Source organism: Haematobia irritans, chromosome 4 (genome assembly GCF_050003625.1).
Source record: "Haematobia irritans isolate KBUSLIRL chromosome 4, ASM5000362v1, whole genome shotgun sequence".
Taxonomy (NCBI): Eukaryota; Metazoa; Arthropoda; class Insecta; order Diptera; family Muscidae; genus Haematobia; species Haematobia irritans.
The window spans coordinates 202,119,235-202,141,866 of NC_134400.1; the positions used below are offsets into that span (position 1 = coordinate 202,119,235).

The 22,632-nt window shown below is 25.6% G+C and overlaps 2 protein-coding genes across 2 annotated transcripts in view; both read left to right on the forward strand.

The window, feature by feature from the left end:
- The window catches only part of trio (trio Rho guanine nucleotide exchange factor), a 217,648-nt gene that overhangs the window by 89,236 nt on the left and 105,780 nt on the right, over positions 1-22,632 (forward strand). The window contains exons 7-8 of the mRNA XM_075305861.1: positions 18,407-18,683; positions 18,808-18,868. Coding sequence (XP_075161976.1) covers positions 18,407-18,683; positions 18,808-18,868 — 338 coding nt within the window. The remainder of the gene's footprint in view (positions 1-18,406; positions 18,684-18,807; positions 18,869-22,632) is intronic.
- LOC142233404 (uncharacterized) overlaps positions 22,288-22,632 on the forward strand; it is a 29,378-nt gene continuing 29,033 nt past the window's right edge. Inside the window, exon 1 of the mRNA XM_075304302.1 lies at positions 22,288-22,376. Within this exon, the coding sequence (XP_075160417.1) occupies positions 22,288-22,376 (89 nt within the window). The remainder of the gene's footprint in view (positions 22,377-22,632) is intronic.

Below are 22,632 nucleotides of genomic sequence, written 5' to 3' on the forward strand. Positions count from 1 at the left end.
ATCTAATTTCTATAGAAAATTTTCTGAAATATTTTATTTCTATCGAAAATTTTCTGAAAATTTTATTTCTATAGAAAATTCTCTAAAAACAATTTATTTCTATAGAAAATTTTTAAATTTAAATTTTATTTCTGTAGACAATTAAAAAAAAATTAATATTTCTATAGACAAAATGAAAATTTGAATATTTCTATAGACGAAATGAAAACCTAATTTCTATAGACAATTTTCTGAAAGTCTAATTTCTATAGAAAATTTTCTGAAATATTTTATTTCTATCGAATTTTTTTTTGAAAATTTTATTTCTATAGACAATTTTCTGAAAATTTTATTTCTATGGAAAATTTTCTGAAAATTTTATTTCTATAGAAAATTTTCTGAAAATTTTATTTCTATAGAAAATTCTCTAAAAACAATCTATTTTTTCAGAAAATTTTCTGAACATGTTATTTCTATAAAAAATTCTCTAAAAATAATTTATTTCAATAGAAAATTCTCTAAAAACAATTTATTTCTATAAAAAATTATTAAATTTAAATTCTATTTCTGTAGACAATTTTTTGAAACAAAAAAAAAAAAATTCTATAGACAATTTTCTTAAAACCTAATTTCTATAGACAATTTTCTGAAAATCTAATTTCTATAGAAAATTTTCTGAAATATTTTATTTCTATCGAAACTTTTCTGAAAATTTTATTTTTATATAAAATTTTCTAAAAATTTTATTTCTATAGAAAATTTTCTGAAAATTTTATTTCTATAGAAAATTTTCTAAAAATTTTATTTCTATAGAAAATTCTCTAAAAACAATTTATTTCTATAGAAAATTTTTAAATTTAAATTTTATTTCTGTATACAATTTTTTTGAAAAAAAAAAATATTTCTATAGACAATTTTCTGAAAACCTAATTTCTATAGACAATTTTCTGAAAATCTAATTTCTATAGAAAATTTTCTGTAAATTTTATTTCTATAGAAAATTCTCTAAAAACAATTCATTTCTGTAGAAAATTTTTTTGAAAAAAAAAAATATTTCTTTGAAATAATCCATACAAATGGGTCCAACAAAGGTCATAATAGCAGAATTTTCTTAAAATTAATAAGATATACTGCCTATGCCTAGGGACAATTAAAGGGTATTCATGTGTGTGTGTAATTTGGAACATTTTAACGTCATATGATTGTAATTTTATTTTTGTAGAAAAATTTCTGAAAATGTTATTTCTATAGAAATATTTTATGAACATTTTATTTCTATAGAACATTTTTTGAAAAATTTATTTCTATAGAAATATTTTATGAACATTTTATTTCTATGGAACATTTTCTGAAAAGTTTATTTCTATAGAAAATTTTATTTCTATAGAAATTTTTATTTCTGCAGACAATTCTCTGAAATTTTTATTCCTATAGAAAATTTTCCGAATTTTTTTTTTTGAAAATTTTATTTCTATAGACAATTTTCTGAAAATTTTATTTCTATGGAAAATTTTCTGAAAATTTTATTTCTATAGAAAATTTTCTGAAAATTTTATTTATATAGAAAATTCTCTAAAAACAATCTATTTTTTCAGAAAATTTTCTGAACATGTTATTTCTATAAAAAATTCTCTAAAAATAATTTATTTCAATAGAAAATTCTCTAAAAACAATTTATTTCTATAAAAAATTATTAAATTTAAATTCTATTTCTGTAGACAATTTTTTGAAACAAAAAAAAAAAAATTCTATAGACAATTTTCTTAAAACCTAATTTCTATAGACAATTTTCTGAAAATCTAATTTCTATAGAAAATTTTCTGAAATATTTTATTTCTATCGAAACTTTTCTGAAAATTTTATTTTTATATAAAATTTTCTAAAAATTTTATTTCTATAGAAAATTTTCTGAAAATTTTATTTCTATAGAAAATTTTCTAAAAATTTTATTTCTATAGAAAATTCTCTAAAAACAATTTATTTCTATAGAAAATTTTTAAATTTAAATTTTATTTCTGTATACAATTTTTTTGAAAAAAAAAAATATTTCTATAGACAATTTTCTGAAAACCTAATTTCTATAGACAATTTTCTGAAAATCTAATTTCTATAGAAAATTTTCTGTAAATTTTATTTCTATAGAAAATTCTCTAAAAACAATTCATTTCTGTAGAAAATTTTTTTGAAAAAAAAAAATATTTCTTTGAAATAATCCATACAAATGGGTCCAACAAAGGTCATAATAGCAGAATTTTCTTAAAATTAATAAGATATACTGCCTATGCCTAGGGACAATTAAAGGGTATTCATGTGTGTGTGTAATTTGGAACATTTTAACGTCATATGATTGTAATTTTATTTTTGTAGAAAAATTTCTGAAAATGTTATTTCTATAGAAATATTTTATGAACATTTTATTTCTATAGAACATTTTTTGAAAAATTTATTTCTATAGAAATATTTTATGAACATTTTATTTCTATGGAACATTTTCTGAAAAGTTTATTTCTATAGAAAATTTTATTTCTATAGAAATTTTTATTTCTGCAGACAATTCTCTGAAATTTTTATTCCTATAGAAAATTTTCCGAATTTTTTTTTTTGAAAATTTTATTTCTATAGACAATTTTCTGAAAATTTTATTTCTATGGAAAATTTTCTGAAAATTTTATTTCTATAGAAAATTTTCTGAAAATTTTATTTATATAGAAAATTCTCTAAAAACAATCTATTTTTTCAGAAAATTTTCTGAACATGTTATTTCTATAAAAAATTCTCTAAAAATAATTTATTTCAATAGAAAATTCTCTAAAAACAATTTATTTCTATAAAAAATTATTAAATTTAAATTCTATTTCTGTAGACAATTTTTTGAAACAAAAAAAAAAAAATTCTATAGACAATTTTCTTAAAACCTAATTTCTATAGACAATTTTCTGAAAATCTAATTTCTATAGAAAATTTTCTGAAATATTTTATTTCTATCGAAACTTTTCTGAAAATTTTATTTTTATATAAAATTTTCTAAAAATTTTATTTCTATAGAAAATTTTCTGAAAATTTTATTTCTATAGAAAATTTTCTAAAAATTTTATTTCTATAGAAAATTCTCTAAAAACAATTTATTTCTATAGAAAATTTTTAAATTTAAATTTTATTTCTGTATACAATTTTTTTGAAAAAAAAAAATATTTCTATAGACAATTTTCTGAAAACCTAATTTCTATAGACAATTTTCTGAAAATCTAATTTCTATAGAAAATTTTCTGTAAATTTTATTTCTATAGAAAATTCTCTAAAAACAATTCATTTCTGTAGAAAATTTTTTTGAAAAAAAAATATTTCTTTGAAATAATCCATACAAATGGGTCCAACAAAGGTCATAATAGCAGAATTTTCTTAAAATTAATAAGATATACTGCCTATGCCTAGGGACAATTAAAGGGTATTCATGTGTGTGTGTAATTTGGAACATTTTAACGTCATATGATTGTAATTTTATTTTTGTAGAAAAATTTCTGAAAATGTTATTTCTATAGAAATATTTTATGAACATTTTATTTCTATAGAACATTTTTTGAAAAATTTATTTCTATAGAAATATTTTATGAACATTTTATTTCTATGGAACATTTTCTGAAAAGTTTATTTCTATAGAAAATTTTATTTCTATAGAAATTTTTATTTCTGCAGACAATTCTCTGAAATTTTTATTCCTATAGAAAATTTTCCGAATTTTTTTTTTTGAAAATTTTATTTCTATAGACAATTTTCTGAAAATTTTATTTCTATGGAAAATTTTCTGAAAATTTTATTTCTATAGAAAATTTTCTGAAAATTTTATTTATATAGAAAATTCTCTAAAAACAATCTATTTTTTCAGAAAATTTTCTGAACATGTTATTTCTATAAAAAATTCTCTAAAAATAATTTATTTCAATAGAAAATTCTCTAAAAACAATTTATTTCTATAAAAAATTATTAAATTTAAATTCTATTTCTGTAGACAATTTTTTGAAACAAAAAAAAAAAAATTCTATAGACAATTTTCTTAAAACCTAATTTCTATAGACAATTTTCTGAAAATCTAATTTCTATAGAAAATTTTCTGAAATATTTTATTTCTATCGAAACTTTTCTGAAAATTTTATTTTTATATAAAATTTTCTAAAAATTTTATTTCTATAGAAAATTTTCTGAAAATTTTATTTCTATAGAAAATTTTCTAAAAATTTTATTTCTATAGAAAATTCTCTAAAAACAATTTATTTCTATAGAAAATTTTTAAATTTAAATTTTATTTCTGTATACAATTTTTTTGAAAAAAAAAAATATTTCTATAGACAATTTTCTGAAAACCTAATTTCTATAGACAATTTTCTGAAAATCTAATTTCTATAGAAAATTTTCTGTAAATTTTATTTCTATAGAAAATTCTCTAAAAACAATTCATTTCTGTAGAAAATTTTTTTGAAAAAAAAAATATTTCTTTGAAATAATCCATACAAATGGGTCCAACAAAGGTCATAATAGCAGAATTTTCTTAAAATTAATAAGATATACTGCCTATGCCTAGGGACAATTAAAGGGTATTCATGTGTGTGTGTAATTTGGAACATTTTAACGTCATATGATTGTAATTTTATTTTTGTAGAAAAATTTCTGAAAATGTTATTTCTATAGAAATATTTTATGAACATTTTATTTCTATAGAACATTTTTTGAAAAATTTATTTCTATAGAAATATTTTATGAACATTTTATTTCTATGGAACATTTTCTGAAAAGTTTATTTCTATAGAAAATTTTATTTCTATAGAAATTTTTATTTCTGCAGACAATTCTCTGAAATTTTTATTCCTATAGAAAATTTTCCAAAAATTTTATTTCTATAGAAAATTTTCTGAAAATTTTATTTCTATATAAAATTTTCTATAATTTTTATTTCTATAGAAAATTTTCTGAAAATTTTATTTCTATAGAAAATTTTCTGAAATTTTTATTTCTATAGAAAATTTTTTGAACATTTTATTTCTCTAGAAAATTTTCCGAAAATTTTATTTCTCTAGAAAATTTTCCTCTAGAAAATTTTCTCAATATTTCATTTCTATAGAAAATTTTCTCAATATTTTATTTCTATAGAAAATTTTGTTTTTAGAAAATTTCCTGAAATTTTTATTTCTATAGAAAATGTTGCCCAAATTTTATTTCTATGAGTGTTTCTCAATTTTATTATGTCATTCTAGATTCGAAAATTTCATTTTGTAAACATTTTGTAACATTGATTGACTATCGTTATAATATAAAGTTTTTATATAAGTGTTCAATGTTCTTCGACATAGTCATAATCGGGACCACCGTGAGGTATAAGTAATTTTAATTCAAAGCGACATTGTACGAATATTTCTAGATTTATTGAAGTCAGGACCGAAATTTCATATTGTGGCTATAAATTTTTTATTTTCTAGACCCTGAAATCTTTATGGCTGGGTAACAAAATTAATCATATTACTACATATAGGTTATTTGTAAATTATATAAGATTGAAATGGAAATAAAAATTGCCTTTGTGCAAAAATCAAAATAAAAAAAATTACAATCTGAGCCACCATGAAGTATGAGTAATTTTAATTGAAAATTTCAATTAATATAAATCATACGCAACAAGAACATTCAATATGTCTCTGGAATGCATACGAAAGAAAAGCAAATAAAGAAATGAATTCACATATTAAATTTTTGTTGCAATCCCTTCATTCATATTGTAAACAAGTTATCCCCTTTTAGCTATAGTTTTGATGGAAATTTCCCAGAATTAATTGTAACTATTGAACCATATTGATATTTTCTTGTTTTACATAGAATAGCTAAACCTCAAAACATTTCTCCCCTTTCCTATGAATATGAAAAACTAAAATATTTTCATTGGTTAAAAATTTTATTTCTATATAAAATTTTCTATAATTTTTATTTCTATAGAAAATTTTGTGAAAATTTTATTTCTATAGAAAATTTTCTGAAAATTTTATTTCTATAGAAAATTTTCTGAAAATTTTATTTCTATAGAAAATTTTCTGAAATTTTTATTTCTATAGAAAATTTTTTGAACATTTTATTTCTCTAGAAAATTTTCCGAAAATTTTATTTCTCTAGAAAATTTTCCTCTAGAAAATTTTCCGAAAATTTTATTTCTCTAGAAAATTTTCTCAATATTTTATTTCTATAGAAAATTTTCTCAATATTTTATTTTTATAGAAAATTTTGTTTTTAGAAAATTTCCTCAAAATTTTATTTCTCTAGAAAATTTTCTGAAAATTTTTATTTCTCTAGAAAATTTTCCGAAAATTGTATTTCTCTAGAAAATTTTCCTATAGAAAATTTTCTCAATATTTTATTTCTATAGAAAATTTTCTCAATATTTTATTTCTATAGAAAATTTTGTTTTTAGAAAATTTCCTGAAATTTTTATTTCTATAGAAAATGTTGCCAAAATTTTATTTCTATAGAAAATTTTGTAAAAATTTTATTTCTGTATAAAATTTTCTGAAAATTTTATTTCTGTAGAAAATTGCCTAAACATTTTATTTCTCTACAATATTTTCTCAATATTTTATTTCTATAGATAATTTTGTGAAAACAATTTATATAGAAATAAAAAAAGAAAAAATTCTGAAATTTTCGTTGCTATAGTATGTTGCAATGCGGATTAATTTAATTTATCATAAATAAATTTTGTTTTAACACAAATATTTGATCAAATATTAAATCTTTAAAAGTTCTGGTTTCCTTTCGAAAGTTAAATACCCTCAATTGAGCTTCAATGTACACGAATGAATGAGCAAGTGAGTGGAGTGAGTAGGTAAGCCACTAAATCTCCAGAGGACAAATTTCCTGGTTCTTGGGGCGAATAAATACAAGAAAAAAAATATATGCATAAATAATTTCAAATCCACAATCCCCAACAGCGCTTACACAAACTACTCTCTTATAGAAATGCACAGTAGTCCATGGATGATCGTCATCATCATCATCATGGCAATGAGATAATAACTTATGTGAGATATTCGGTTTTCTTTACAAGTGAATGTGAATTAAGTTAATTGAAATTAAATGAGAACAAACAAATCTTATATGGAATTGGTGCACAAACAGTAAAAGCAACAACCTGAAAACAAATGCTACGGACAGTAGGGCTCTCATTGCTTATGGCAACGGGGACGACGACAACGACATCTTCATTATCATAGTAATCTATACCGCGCGCATTGCAGTAACACAATGAGAGTCCAAGGGTTAGAATAAAATTTATGAAAAAAATTTAAAGTTTTATTTTTATTTTTTATTTATTTTAAAGTGAAGCCAAGGAAACGTGAAGCACAAAGAATAAATACCAAAAAAATAAGCTCTAAGCTTGAAAAAAATAAATACGTACTGTGATTAAGTAATAGCCAATCTAAAGAAGAAAAAACTAAAATCTAAGGAAATCCTAATTTTCAAAAATTAAAACAGAAACAATATTTACTCAAACCGTCCGTATTTTTTGGAAGTTAATTATCTAGAGTAGTTTGTTAAATAAACCCCCACAATGAAGAGCGTGAGAAATTTTTTCGTTGAACGCCTACATAGCATAGATCATTCGGATCCAGCTGGTGGTGGTGGTGATACTAAGACCGATTCCACTGGAAGTTGTAAAAAGAAAGACAAAGAACGAAAACGCTCATCGATGAAACAAAAAAATTGCGATGAAACCTCAACAGGAACTTCAGTATCCGGTGAAGATTCTCCCACCAAACATGAAAGTGATTGTCATACTCCACTACAATCATCGGCTCCTGCCACTGTATCAGCTGATAAATCTTTCACATCCCCCTTTGAATTTTCCACAACCGCCTCCGCAGTGAATAATAAACCAAATAAAACTCGTCGAAAAATATCTTTACCATGGGGCCGACAAAGTAGTGTGGCCAAAAATTTAGGTTTATCTCGACAACATACCATCGATACACCCAACTCGTTTCGTTTATTCTCACGGCAATCCAGCAATCAAATCAAGGTTTGCAATTGAATTTTAAATATTTTTACATGTATATCTGTGTGAGAGTGTATGTGTCTCTGTATGTGTATGTACTTGAATATTTATAAAAAAAACTTAAATAATGACCAAATTGAATTTTGAAAATATTAAAAGTTTGTGACAAACATTTTCTATAAGAATAAAATTTTTACATTATTTTGTATGGAAAACATTTGCAAAAACTTTCTATAGAAATCGTAAAAATTTAACAAAAATTGTCTATAGCAACTTTTACAAAACGTTTCTATAAAAAACTTTCATAAAAAAATTGTGCAAATATGTTTAAAAATTATTTTTTTTTTAATTTTTAGAAAATTTTCTATAGAAATAAAATTTTCTATGGAAATAAAATTTTGCAGCAAATTTTCTATGGAAATACAATTTTCTATAGTAATACAATTTTCAGAAAATTTTAAAATTTTAGAACATTTTCTATAGGAATACATCTTTTCAAAAAAATTCTATAGAAATAAAATTTTCAGAAATTTTTCTATAGAAATAAATATTTTTCTATAGAATAATTTTGCAAAAATTTTCTATAGATATAACATTTTAAGCAAATTTTCAAAAAAAAAAAAAAAAAAACAATTTTCAAAAAAAAAAAAAAAACAAAACAAAACTAAAACAATCTATAGAAATAAAATTTTCAGAAAATTTTCGTTAGAAAGAACATTTTCAGAAAATGTTTATAGAAATCAAATGTTCACACAATTTTCTATAGAAATCAAGTGTTCAGAACATTTTTTTTTTATAGAAATCAAATGTTCTATAGAAATGAAATTTTCAGAAAGTTTTCTATAGAAGTACAATTTTCTATAGAAATAACATTTTGACAACATTTTCTATGGGAATAAAATTTGGACAACATTTTCTAAAGAAATAAAATTTTGACAAAATTTTCTATAGAAATAGAATTTTGACAAAATTTTCTATAGAAACAAAATTCTGAGAAAATTTTCTATAGAAACAAAATACTGGGAAAATTGTGTATAGAATTATAATTTTAAGAAAATTTTCTTATAGAAATAAAATTTCTAGAAAATTTTTTATATAAATAAAATTTTTAGAAAATTATCTATAGAAATAATTTTCTATAGAAATAACATTTTGACAACATTTTCTATGGGAATAAAATTTGGACAACATTTTCTAAAGAAATAAAATTTTGACAAAATTTTCTATAGAAATAGAATTTTGACAAAATTTTCTATAGAAACAAAATTCTGAGAAAATTTTCTATAGAAACAAAATATTGGGAAAATTGTGTATAGAATTATAATTTTAAGAAAATTTTCTTATAGAAATAAAATTTCTAGAAAATTTTTTATATAAATAAAATTTTTAGAAAATTATCTATAGAAATAAAATTTTCAAAAAATTTTCTATGGAAATAAAATTTGCAGCAAATTTTCTATGGAAATAAAATTTTCAGAAAATTTTCTATGGAAATAAAATTTTCAGAAAATTTTCTATAGCAATACAATTTTCAGAAAATTTTAAAATTTTTATAAAATTTTCTATAAGAATAAATCTTTTCAAAAAATTTCTATAGAAGTAAAATTTTCAGAAAATTTTCTCTGGAATTAACCGTTGTTCTATAGAATAATTATGCAAAAAATTTCTATAGATATAAAATTTTAAGCAAATTTTCAGAAAAAAACAATTTTTCAAAAAAATTCTATAGAAATAAAATTTTCAGAAAATTTTCGTTAGAAAGAACATTTTCAGAAAGTGTTTATAGAAATCAAATGTTCAGACAATTTTCTATAGAAATCAAATGTTCAGAACATTTTTTTTTAAAGAAATCTAATGTTCAGAAAATGTTCTATAGAAATAAAATTTTTACAAAATTTTCTATGTGAACAACATTTTCTGTAGAAATAACATTTTCAGGAAGTTTTCTATACAAATAAAATATTCTATAGAAATAAAATTTTGACAAAATTGTCTATGGACAATTTGGACAACATTTTCTAACGAAATACAATTTTGACAAAATTTTCTAAAGAAATAAAATGTTCATTTTTGGTTGAGCAGCTTTTGTATCATTGAATTTGTTAAAACATTCCTACATTTCGAAATGATAATTTATAAACACAGTGAGAAAAGAGTATAAGTTACATGCAATACCATAATTTAGTGTAGGTTCTCCATTATTAGTCGTTCACTACCTTTATTTGCACCCGCCAAAATTCTTGCTAAAATATCCGAAATAGTATCCACTTTTTATACCCTTCACCACTACTGTGGTACAGGGTATAATAAGTTTGTGCATTTGTATGTAACGATCGTCTTAGAATTAAGTTCTGAGTCGATTTAGCGATGTCCGTCTGTCTGTCTGTATATGTAATTTTGTGGGCAAAGTACAGCTCGCAGTTTAAGTCCGATCGTCCTCAAATTTGGCACAGAGTTTTACATTGGCTCAAAGATAATCGCTATTGATTTTGGTATAGCTGTCATATATTTATCACCGATCTGGTCATAATTGACGTATTTATCAACGTATTTTCTCAAAATTTCGGCCAGCCAAATATTTTGGGACTTTCGTAAGATGTGCAAAATATCAGCCAAATCGGTATCGATTTAGATATAGCTCCCATATATATCTTTCGTCCGATTTGAACTTATATGGCCTCAAAAGCCAGAGTTTTGCCCTGATTCGCTTCAAATTTTGCAAGGAGTACGTTTAATAGTGTTGTTAATTGTGCTAAATTTGGTTGAAATCGGTTCTGATTTAGATATAGCTCCCATATATACCTTTCGTCCGATTTCGACTAATATGGCGTCAAAAGCCAGAGTTTTGCCCTGGTTTGCTTAAAATTTTGCACAAGGAGTACGTTTAAGAGTATAAGTCAGTGTGCTAAATTTGGTTAAAATCAGTTCAGATTTAGATATAGCTCCCATATATATTTTTCGCCCGATTTAGACTCATATGGCCTCAAAAGCAAGAGGTTTGCCATGATTTGCTTCAAATTTTGCACAACGAGTATGTATGAGTAGTATCGTTAAGCGTGATAATTTTGGTTGAATAGCTCCCAAATATATCTTTCGGCCGATTTACACCCATATGACCACGGAGGACAAAATTATTCTCCCATTTATGTTTTTTGCTGAGATAGCAGGATTATTATTCTAACTATGCATGCCAAATTTGGTCAAAATCGGTTCATATTTAGATATAGCTCCCATATATATGTACGCCAGAGTGGGGAAAATATGGTAGAATGTTTCATATATTAGACCCATTTTCAACGAGAGTTTCCTCCAATTGATTCGATAGTTTCCACATAGAATACATTTAATATGATATTTAAGTGTGTCATCTTGATCTAATATACCCACATTTTACACAAAATTCTGTGAAATTTCTACAGAAATAAAATTTTGACAACAATTCTCTATAGAAATAAAATTTTGCAAAAGTTTTCTATTGAAATAATATTTTGGAAAAGTAATTCGCAAACGCATATTTTCCTCCTTAAATATATGAAAACATTATTTTCTCTCCGTGTAGCAATAATCTCCCTTAGTAACAATTTCTGCGAAAGTGAAATTGTCTGAAGAGTCATAGATAGTTAGGTTACGATTTTAAATTTCTGATCATAATCTTGACAATGTCAGTTCGTGGTTATGTGGTAATAGAGAATTTAATTTTATTTATTTATTTTTTTTTTTTGAAGTAATGGAATTTAAATATGTCAATTATTAATCAGAAATTGTGTTGCGATAAAAAAACCACACATACATTTATGTTTATCATTTTTTTTTGTGGGATACTAATTCCATATACAAGTTCTTATTAAAAATACAATCTAATGAATTTAAATTATGTGTATAATAGAAAATTAAACAAAATTTATTTTAATTTAAGTAAATGAAAAATATAAATATAACATCATATTTCCTAATTTTCTTTTTATGAAAATTCCTGTTTTCATAGTCTCCAGAAATTTCCTATAGAAATAAAATTTTCAAAAATAAAATTTTGACAAAATTTTCTATAGAAATAAACTTTTTATAAAATTTTCTATAGAAATAAAATTTTGACAAAATTTTCTATAGAAATAAAATTTTGAGAAAATTTTCTATAGAAATAACATTTTGACAAAATTTTCTATAGAAATAAAATTTTGACAAAATTTTCTATAGAAATAAAATTTTGAGAAAATTTTCTATAGAAATAACATTTTGACAAAATTTTCTATAAAAATAAAATTTTGACAAAATTTTCTATGGAAATAAAATTTTGAGAAAATTTTCAATAGAAATAAAATTTTGAGAAAATTTTCTATAGAAAAAAATTTTGACAAAATTTTCTATAGAATTAAAATCTTGAAAAATATATTTCTATGGAAATAAAATTTTCTATAGAAATAAAATTTTAGCAAAATTTTCTATAGAAATAAAATCTTGACAAAATTTTCTAAAGAAACCAAATTTTGACAAAATGTTCTATAGAAATAAAATTTGGAAACATTTTTAATAGAAATCAAATGTTGCTAAAATATTTCTATAGTAATAATGAAAAATTTCAAAAATCTTCTATAGAATTAAAATATTGCAAAAATTTTGTATAGAAGTAAATTTTTGACAAAAATTTCGATATAAATAACATTGTTAGAATAATTCCTATATAATTACATTTTAACAAATTTTCTATAGAAATAAAAAATAAAATACAGAAATAAAAAAATAATTTAGTAATGCATTTTTTTGTTTTTCGGTAGATTTCCCAATATCGATTAAAACCTCATTTTAAATCGCTGTTACTATATTATTCTGTCCCGTCCTCCCACCTAATACTGTTAAATCGTTTGTCAAACGTTCCAAAGCAACGTCCTTGTCGACTTACAATTTTATTAAATTCCATCTTCAATCTACACGTGTCCTTCGCTTCAGATGTTCTTAGTTTCTATTAAAGTCTTTGAGAGCTATTCCATCAATGTGGTTGGAAGGATGTGTGAGTGTGGGATGCATGTTTGAATGAAACCATGGTGGATGTAATGTTCGAGAGAGCAAAGGAAATTTCCTATGTCACTTGTATTAGTAAACCTCAATCTCTTCCAATAAGATGTCATACAAATCTAATGTGTGTAGTTGTTAGTATGTTAAAGTAATATTGGCTTGTGTACCCAAATTTCCTCTAACTTATCAGGTTTTTTATATCTATGGTGGGCATGGCATGGGCTTATTCGAAATAAGGATATCATGTAAACACCATGTTATTGATAATGATGCTCTTCCAGGTATATGTTTCGCCTCATGTTGATATGAATAAGTGGGGGGTTTGTGATATGTTTCTGTTGATGACAGCTCCCGTTTTTTGTCTATGTATATATTTCTTTATTTATAAACTTGAATTCAAAATGAATACCAATATTCGTGTGTTCACTCATATATAGATATTAGATGGGGCTGAATATAAGGAGTCATTTATGCAGAAACATTGTTTGTTGTTGCAAATATTTGAAACTGCTTAAGGCTATTCTATAGAATAGAAATACAATTTCTCTAGACATAAAAAGAAATACAATTTTGGGAAAATTTTCTATTGAAATAAAATTTTGAGAAAATTTTTTATGGAAATAAAATTTTGAGAAATTTTTCTATAGAAATAAAGTTTTGAGATAACATTCTATAGAAATAAAATTTTGACAAAATTTTCTATAGAGATAAAATTTTGACAAAATTTTCTATAGAAAAAAAATTTTGACAAAATTTTCTATAGAAATAAAATTTTGGGTAAATTTTCTATAGAAATAAAATGTTGACACAATTTTTTATAGTAATCAAATTTTGACAAAATTTTTTATAGAAATAAAATATTGCAGAAATGTTCCATAGGAATAAAATTTTGCAAAAATTATCCAGAGAAATAAAACTTTGACAAAATTTTCTGTTGAAATAAAATTTTGACAACATTTTCTATAGAAATAGAATTTTGACAAAATATTCTATAGAACAAAAATTTTGACGAAAATTTTCTATAGGAATAAAATGTTGACAAAATTTTCTATAGAAATAAAATGTTGAAACAATTTTTTATAGTAATCAAATTTTGACAAAATTTTTTATAGAAATAAAATTTTGGGTAAATTTTCTATAGAAATAAAATGTTGACACAATTTTTTATAATAATCAAATTTTGCCAAAATATTTTATAGAAATAAAATTTTTACGAACTTTGCTATAGGAATAAAATTTTGGGTAAATTTTCTATAGAAATAAAATATTGCAAAAATGTTCCATAGAAATAAAATTTTGCAAAAATTATCCATAGAAATAAAACTTTGACAAAATTTTCTATTGAAATAAAATTTTGACAACATTTTCTATAGAAATAAAATTTTGACTAAATATTCTATAGAACAAAAATGTTGACGAAAATTTTCTATTGAAAGAAAATTTTGACAAACTTGTCTATCGAAATAAAATTTTGAGATAACATTCTATAGAAAGAAAATTTTGACAAAATTTTCTATAGAAATAAAATTTTGACAAAATATTCTATAGAAATAAAATTTTGACTAAATTTTCTATAGAAAGAAAATTTTGACAAACTTGTCTATCGAAATAAAATTTTGAGATAACATTCTATAGAAAGAAAATTTTGACAAAATTTTCTATAGAAATAAAATGTTGACAAAATATTCTATAGAAATAAAATTTTGACTAAATTTTCTATAGAAGTAAAATTTTGACAAACTTGTCTATAGAAATAAAATTTTGGGTAAAATTTCTATAAGAATAAAATTTTGAAAAAATTTTCTATAGAAATAAAATTTTGTGTACATTTTCTATAAGAATACAATTTTGAAAAAAATTACTATAGAAATAAAATTTTGACAAAATATTGTATAGAAATAAAATTTTGACAAAATTTTCTATAAGAATAAAATTTTGACGAAAATTTTCTATAGAAATAAAATTTTGACAAAATATTGTATAGAAATAAAATTTTGACAAAATTTTCTATAGGAATAAAATGTTGACGAAAATTTTCTATAGAAATAAAATTTTGACGAAAATTTTCTATAGAAATAAAATTTTGACATAACATTCTATAGAAATAAAATTTTGGGTAAATTTTCTAAAAGAATAAACTTTTGAAAAAATTTTCTATAGAAATAAAATTTTGTGTAAATTTTCTATAAGAATACAATTTTGAAAAAATTGACTATAGAAATAAAATTTTGACAAAATATTGTATAGAAATAAAATTTTGACAAAATTTTCTATAGGAATAAAATTTTGACGAAAATTTTCTATAGAAATAAAATTTTGACAAAATATTGTATAGAAATAAAATTTTGACAAAATTTTCTATAGGAATAAAATGTTGACGAAAATTTTCTATAGAAATAAAATTTTGACATAACATTCTATAGAAATAAAATTTTGGGTAAATTTTCTAAAAGAATAAACTTTTGAAAAAATTTTCTATAGAAATAAAATTTTGTGTAAATTTTCTATAAGAATAACATTTTGAAAAAATTGACTATAGAAATAATATTTTGACAAAATTTTCTATAGAAATAAAATTTTGACAAAATTTTTTATAGAAATAAAATATTTACGAACTTTTCTATAGAAATAAAATATTGCAAAAATGGTCCATAGAAATTAAATTTTGCAAAAATTTTCCATAGAAATAAAATTTTGCAAAAATTATCCATAGAATAAAACTTTGACAAAATTTTCTATTGAAATAAAATTTTGACAACATTTTCTATAGAAATAAAATTTTGACTAAATATTCTATAGAACAAAAATGTTGACGAAAATTTTCTATAGAAATAAAATTTTGACAAAATTTTCTATAGAAATAAAATTTTGACAAAATATTCTATAGAAATAAAATTTTGACTAAATAAAATTTTGAGGAAAATTTTCTATAGAAATAAAATTTTGACGAAACCTTTCTATAGAAGTAAAATTTTGACAAACTTGTTTATAGAAATAAAATTTTGGGTAAATTTTCTATAAGAATAAAATTTTGAAAAAATTTTCTATAGAAATAATATTTTGACAAAATTTTCTATAGAAATAAAATTTTGACAAAATTTTTTATAGAAATAAAATATTTACGAACTTTTCTATAGAAATAAAATATTGCAAAAATGTTCCATAGAAATAAAAATTTGCAAAAATTTTCCATAGAATAAAATTTTGACAAACTTGTCTATAGAAATAAAATTTTGACGAACATTTTCTATAGAAATAAAATTTTGACAAAATATTATATAGAAATAAAATTTTGACAAAATTTTCTATAGAAAAAATTCTTGGCAAACATTTTCTATAGAAATAAAATTTTCTATAGAAATAAAATTTTGACGAAAATTTTCTATAGTAATAAAATTTTGATGAAATTTTTCTAGAGAAATGCAATTTTTTTAATTCGTTTTGTTTTGTTATTGTTGGTTTTTTTTCCTTTAATCATTGTTGTTGTGTGTTTTTTGTTTTTTTTTATTTTAACTTAAAACCATGCATTGACTAAACTACAGGTGTAGCTTAACCAACAGAGGAAAAGAATGTTTGTCAAATTTATTTGGGCAAAGCCCTATAAACTGCAAAATGGTGGGATGGACGTACGTTTCGGAATCACGGAGCCACCGTGGTGCAATGGTTAGCATGCCCGCATTGCATACACAAGGTCGTGGGTTCGATTCCTGCTTCGACCGAACACCAAAAAGTGTTTCAGCGGTGGATTATCCCACCTCAGTAATGCCGGTGACATTTCTGAGGGTTTCAAAGTTTCTCTAAGTGGTTTCACTGCAATGTGGAACGCCGTTCGGACTCGGGTATAAAAAGGAGGTCCCTTGTCATTGAGCTTAACATGGAATCGGGCAGCACTCAGTGATAAGAGAGAAGTTCACCAATGTGGTATCACAATGGACTGAATAGTCTAAGTTAGCCTGATACATCGAGTTGCCACCTAACCTAACCTACCACATTCCTCATCAGCATCCTCTACTTCCAGCAAAACTATCAACCAATTATCAGAATAAATTCAGGCAGTTCACTAACCCAAAAGTAAACCACACTTGAACCTTCCGAAAAAAGGTTTTACATGATAGCCGGCTTATGCCGAAATAAATTCGTACAAACATATATCTTTTCCTTTGCCACCGTCAAATCATCGATTTGAGTGCAGTTGGCTGGGTTTATTTTGAGTGTGCTTCCTCTTTTTTCGGAAGGTTCAAGTGTGGTTTACTTTTGGGTTAGTGAACTGCCTGAATTTATTCTGATAATTGGTTGATAGTTTTGCTGCAAGTAGAGGATGCTGATGAGGAATGTGGTAATTCCGAAACGTGCGTCCATCCAACCATCTTGCAGTCTATAGAGCTTTGCCCAAATAAATTTGACAAACATTCTTTTCCTCTGTTGGTTAAGCTACACCTGTAGTTTAGTCAATGCATGGTTTTAAGCTGAAATAAAAAAATAAAAAAAAAAACAACAACAATAAATAAAATTTTTATAAAATGTTCTATAGAAATAAAATTTTGACAAAATTTTCTATAAAAATAAAATTTTCACAAAATGTTCTATAAAAATAAAATTTTGACAAAATTTTCTATTAAAATAAAATTTTGAGAAAAATTTCTATTGAAATAAAATTTTGAGAAAAAATTCTATTGAAATAAAATTTTGCAAAAATTTCTATTGAAATAAAATTTTGCAAACATTTTCTATAGAAATAAAATTTTGCAAAAATTTTCTATAGAAATAAAATTTTGCAAAAATTTTCGATAGAAATAAAATTTTCAGAAAATTTTCTATAGAAATAAAATTTTCAGCAAATTTTCTATAGAAATAAAATGTTCAGAAAATTTTCTACAGAAATAAAATTTTCAGAAAATTTTCTATAGAAATAAAATGTTCAGAAAATTTTCTACAGAAATAAAATTTTCAGAAAATTTTCTATAGAAATAAGATTTTGACAAAAGGTTCTATAGAAATAAAATTTTCACAAAATGTTCCATGAAAATAAAATTTTTACAAAATTTTCTATTAAAATAAAATTATGAGAAAAATTGCTATTGAAATAAAATTTTGACAAAATTTTCTATAGAAATAAATTTTTGATTATATTTTCTATAGAAATAAAATTTTGACATAATACTTTTAGTTTGAAATCGAACCTGCCTAAGGCATCCACTGCATACATAAATTTCATGCATACAGGTGACTGTTGGAATGTTGTGTTTTTTTATCGTTTTATTCCACTCTCTCATATATGTAGATATATATTTTTGAAGAGTAAAATCATTGGTGCGTGTGATTAAATATAGAATTAATAATTATCGATTTTTTTTTCTCTCTCCTTTTTTCCTCATCTCAAATATATAGATTGGTTCACATGAAGCCACATGGGTAATCGCTGATTACATTGCCACTACGGGTTCAAATGAACTTAGTGTAACCAAAGGACAACAAGTTGAGATTGTTGAAGCACCCACAGCAAATGAACCAGATTTTTGTTTGGTCCGTCTCAATCCCCAATGTGATGATGCAGCAGTGCAAGAGGGTTTGGTGCCCGTATCCATACTTAAGCCACCACCAGGTTCGCATAAATCAAGTTCAACGCGCAAGGATAAGAATGATAGCAACAACCTACAAGATCAAAGTGAGTTTATTGTAATTAATATGCATTTGTTTTTATGAATTATTAATAATAATTATTTATTAATTTATTATTTTATTAATAATAATTATTTATTAATTTATCATTTTATGTTTTTAATTTTCAGCAAATAATCGCAGTAAACCTGATCCTCTTACATCATCAACAAAACGAAGAGGTCTTGGGGGGTAAGTTATCTTGTTATTTTGTATTTTATATTTATTTAAATTTAAAAAATATATGGCCTAAAGATAGGCTTCATGTTTTTATTGCAGTTAACTTGTGCTACATGGAAATTATATTGTGTAATGCCTAAAAGTAGGCAACAATTTTTTCAAATATTTCACAGCGGTTTTTTAGTACTAAATTCATCAGATATCTACGAGTGACACATATTACATGTATCCCATTTATTTTATTGGGATAAAGATCCACTGGATTATTATCTATGTTGCCTCTGATCTATATATGAAATTCAGATCTGTTCCCTTTACTCAAAACAATATTTTATATAAAATTGTTTAAGCTTTATTGCATCGAAGTAGGGAATTGCTCTAGCCTAATACATATCCAGACAATTTTGAATTAGGTTACGTTAAAGGACTCACTTAGACCGACTCGTAAAGGCCTTTTTCTATTATATGAGGATGGTGAGTTTCATCACAGACAATTACTCCGAATTGCTATGTTCAATTGCTATTAAAATTCTTATAACTACATCGTATATGTGAGGTTTGACATTTTAACACCAGTAAGATGATCCTGGAAGAATCAGAGGAAAATAACTGCTACTCCGATGGATCGAAGATAGTACACTGATAGAAAAAGTTTCGTTATATTAACGAAATGTATCATTAAAAGTGAGCCAATGAAACAAATTCGTTAATACAATGAAATTTTTCGTTATTATAACGAATTTTCCATTGATCAACGTAACGTTTCGTACTATTGACGATTTATTTCAAATTTTTCGTTATAACATATCAATCGTTGGCTCAATTTTAATGACATTTTCTTTGTGTGTAGGCTGCATGTGAGAGGGCGGGACTGGGCGTAAATGTAGAGGACTCAGATGCCGAGTTCCCATACCGATTACCAGACTATATAACTATACTGCAGACAGAAGTCCGTGCCATTACGTGTAACGACGTGTTTTCATCCATGCTGGGATAGACTTTCGCGACTCCTCTTAATGTGTGCTAAACTCCTCTTTACCATCCTCTGGGAGCTTAACTCCTTTTAATATCCTGCTCGGAGCTTAACTCCCCTCAATACCCTGCTAGGAATTCAAATCCTCTTAATACACTACTGCGTGCTCAACTCCTTTAAACCCACTCCTGGTTACCTTGGTCGTGTATAGCTCCACTCCAGACCTCTTTCCACATACCAACTGCCCCTTCTCTCCTTTTATAGGCAACAGCTACATTACAAATACGCACACACCCTCACATAATGGATATCAGCTGTCAGTCAGCTGACAACCGAAGCAACCATAGACCAAGGAAGGTATAGACAACGAAAGTGAATCACAGAGCTGTAGTTTGTCTGCACACCGTAGATGGCTCTTTTTCGTCTGCAATTGAGTGATTTTTAAATTTGGCTTCAATTTGTTTTCTTTCGTTTGTTCTTTTGATGAAACACCAAATATTGGAAAACATGTAAAATTCTATACATCCACATCTTTTTTGTGATGCAAATTGACTGATTTGTACGGTAATTCTCGTTTTCGTTTTGAGTCACTTGACTGCGCAATTGAGTGGAATGAATGCGCACTGCAAATAAACAACACCATGGTGAATTATCAAGGTATGTCTCTATTTTAATTGGTCTATGAAGCAACACTGTGTTTACATCTATTATCCTATAGATGGCGTTCACAAGTGTCTGTTAAATTCAAATTTAGGACGGATCAAAATAATCTCTGCTAGATTGTAATATAGGTATAAAATATTATTAAAAGGAATATCTGTGGACATCTTTTACTTTTGTCACAAACGAAATGTGTTAAATGGCTCGGAAATAACACAAGGACACAAAAGTGAATATTTTCACATATTACCAGCGAGCAATGAAGACAATAGCAGACATTCGATCGAGTACCGTATTGGAATGCAAAATCATGATCGGAAAAAGGCAGGATCCCGGGACATCCCGGAATAAAGGGTGATACGGTCAAAATTTGGTCAATATAAACTTGACGTATCAATATTTTGCTCGCGCATCGCGAAAATCCGAGCTACTCGCACGCAAAGCTGGCGACAGCCAGGATGTCTGGATCGGGGGGAAATCGAAAACCGGAAGCCACTGAGACGACAAAGAGAGTTGCCGGTAGTTTCAAGCGAAACCCTAACCTATCTCTCCGAGCTGCCGCAAATAAGCTGGGTGTATCGTCTACAACCGTGCATCGAGCCAAAAAAACGAGCCGGACTATCGACTTACAAGAAGGTAGTGACTCCAAATCGCGATGATAAACAAAATACGACGGCCAAAGCGCGATCCCGGAGGCTGTACACGACGATGTTGACGAAGTTTGACTGCTTGGTAATGGACGACGAAACCTACGTCAAAGCCGACTACAAGCAGCTTCCGGGACAGGAGTTTTATACGGCAAAAGGAAGAGGAAAGGTAGCAGATATTTTCAAGCACATAAAACTGTCAAAGTTCGCAAAGAAATATCTGGTTTGGCAAGCCATCTTTACCTGTGGCTTGAAAAGCAGCAATTTCATAGCTTCCGGGACTGTCAACCAAGAAATTTACGTGAAAGAGTGTTTGAATAAACGTCTGCTGCCTTTCCTGAAGAAACACGGTTGTTCCGTACTGTTTTGGCCGGATTTGGCATCTTGCCATTACGGTAAAAAGGCCATGGAGTGGTACGCCGCCAAAAACGTGCAGGTGGTTCCCAAGGACAAGAACCCTCCCAACACGCCAGAGCTCCGCCCAATTGAGAAGCGGAACCTAAAGAAGACCAAAAAAAACTGCTAAGGACGAGCAGCAGTTCAAGGCAAACTGGCTTCTGCGGCGAAGAAGGTGGACAAGGTGGCTGTACAAAATCTGATGGCAGGAGTCAAGCGTGAGGCCCGGCAATTCGGATTTTGAAAAGCGAAAGCCTAACTGAATATTTTTCCTGAATTTTATACTAATTGAACTTGAAAAAAAATTTAATTTGATTTTTTAAATAAACGAATTCACCGATTTACACGCGTTTTACCTTGACCAAATTTTGACCGTATTACCCTTTAAGAGGAAACGCAAATGAGCTGAAGTTAAGAGCTAGGACACATAGGGAAGTGAAGTTAGAGATGCAAAACCAATAGAGGAAACGCGGGCCAATGCAACGGTCGGAAGAGCGACGAAAATACTATTGGTTGACCCAGATAAGATAAAGACTGGAGAGCTACTCAAGCAGAGTAGGACGACAATCAGGAGGACCAAGGCAATTATGACCGGGTATTGAGAGCACATTTGTGTCGATTACTAGCATCAGAGGATGGTGCATGTAGTATGATAAGACTTTCCCTTAACTGGGCAAAATGTTAGTTAACATGAACGACGAAGTGAGAGCCCAGTATTCGGCTTGATATACTGGCTTAAGTGTGTGGCAACCGACATGAGTCTGGGCGACTTAAGCAACTGGCATAGCACCACTTTGATCTATCTAGACACTCGGCTTGTCAGTAACGAGTCGACCACCAATGGGTAGGAAAAATGGTCATATGAATCGCTTCTATATGCATGTCTCAATGCCACCTTATTCCCTGATTGTCAATTAGGCACGTGATTGATAAGAAATATGGAACGTAAGAGACGAATAAGTATCCTACTAAGAGTATCAGAGGGTACCCTACAAGACATGGCATAATTTGACTGAATAATCCCTCAGCACTATATCAGGTACGAGTAAATACTCATAAAGGGTAAGTACTCTATCCTTGCCAGTGATTGATTAGGAAAA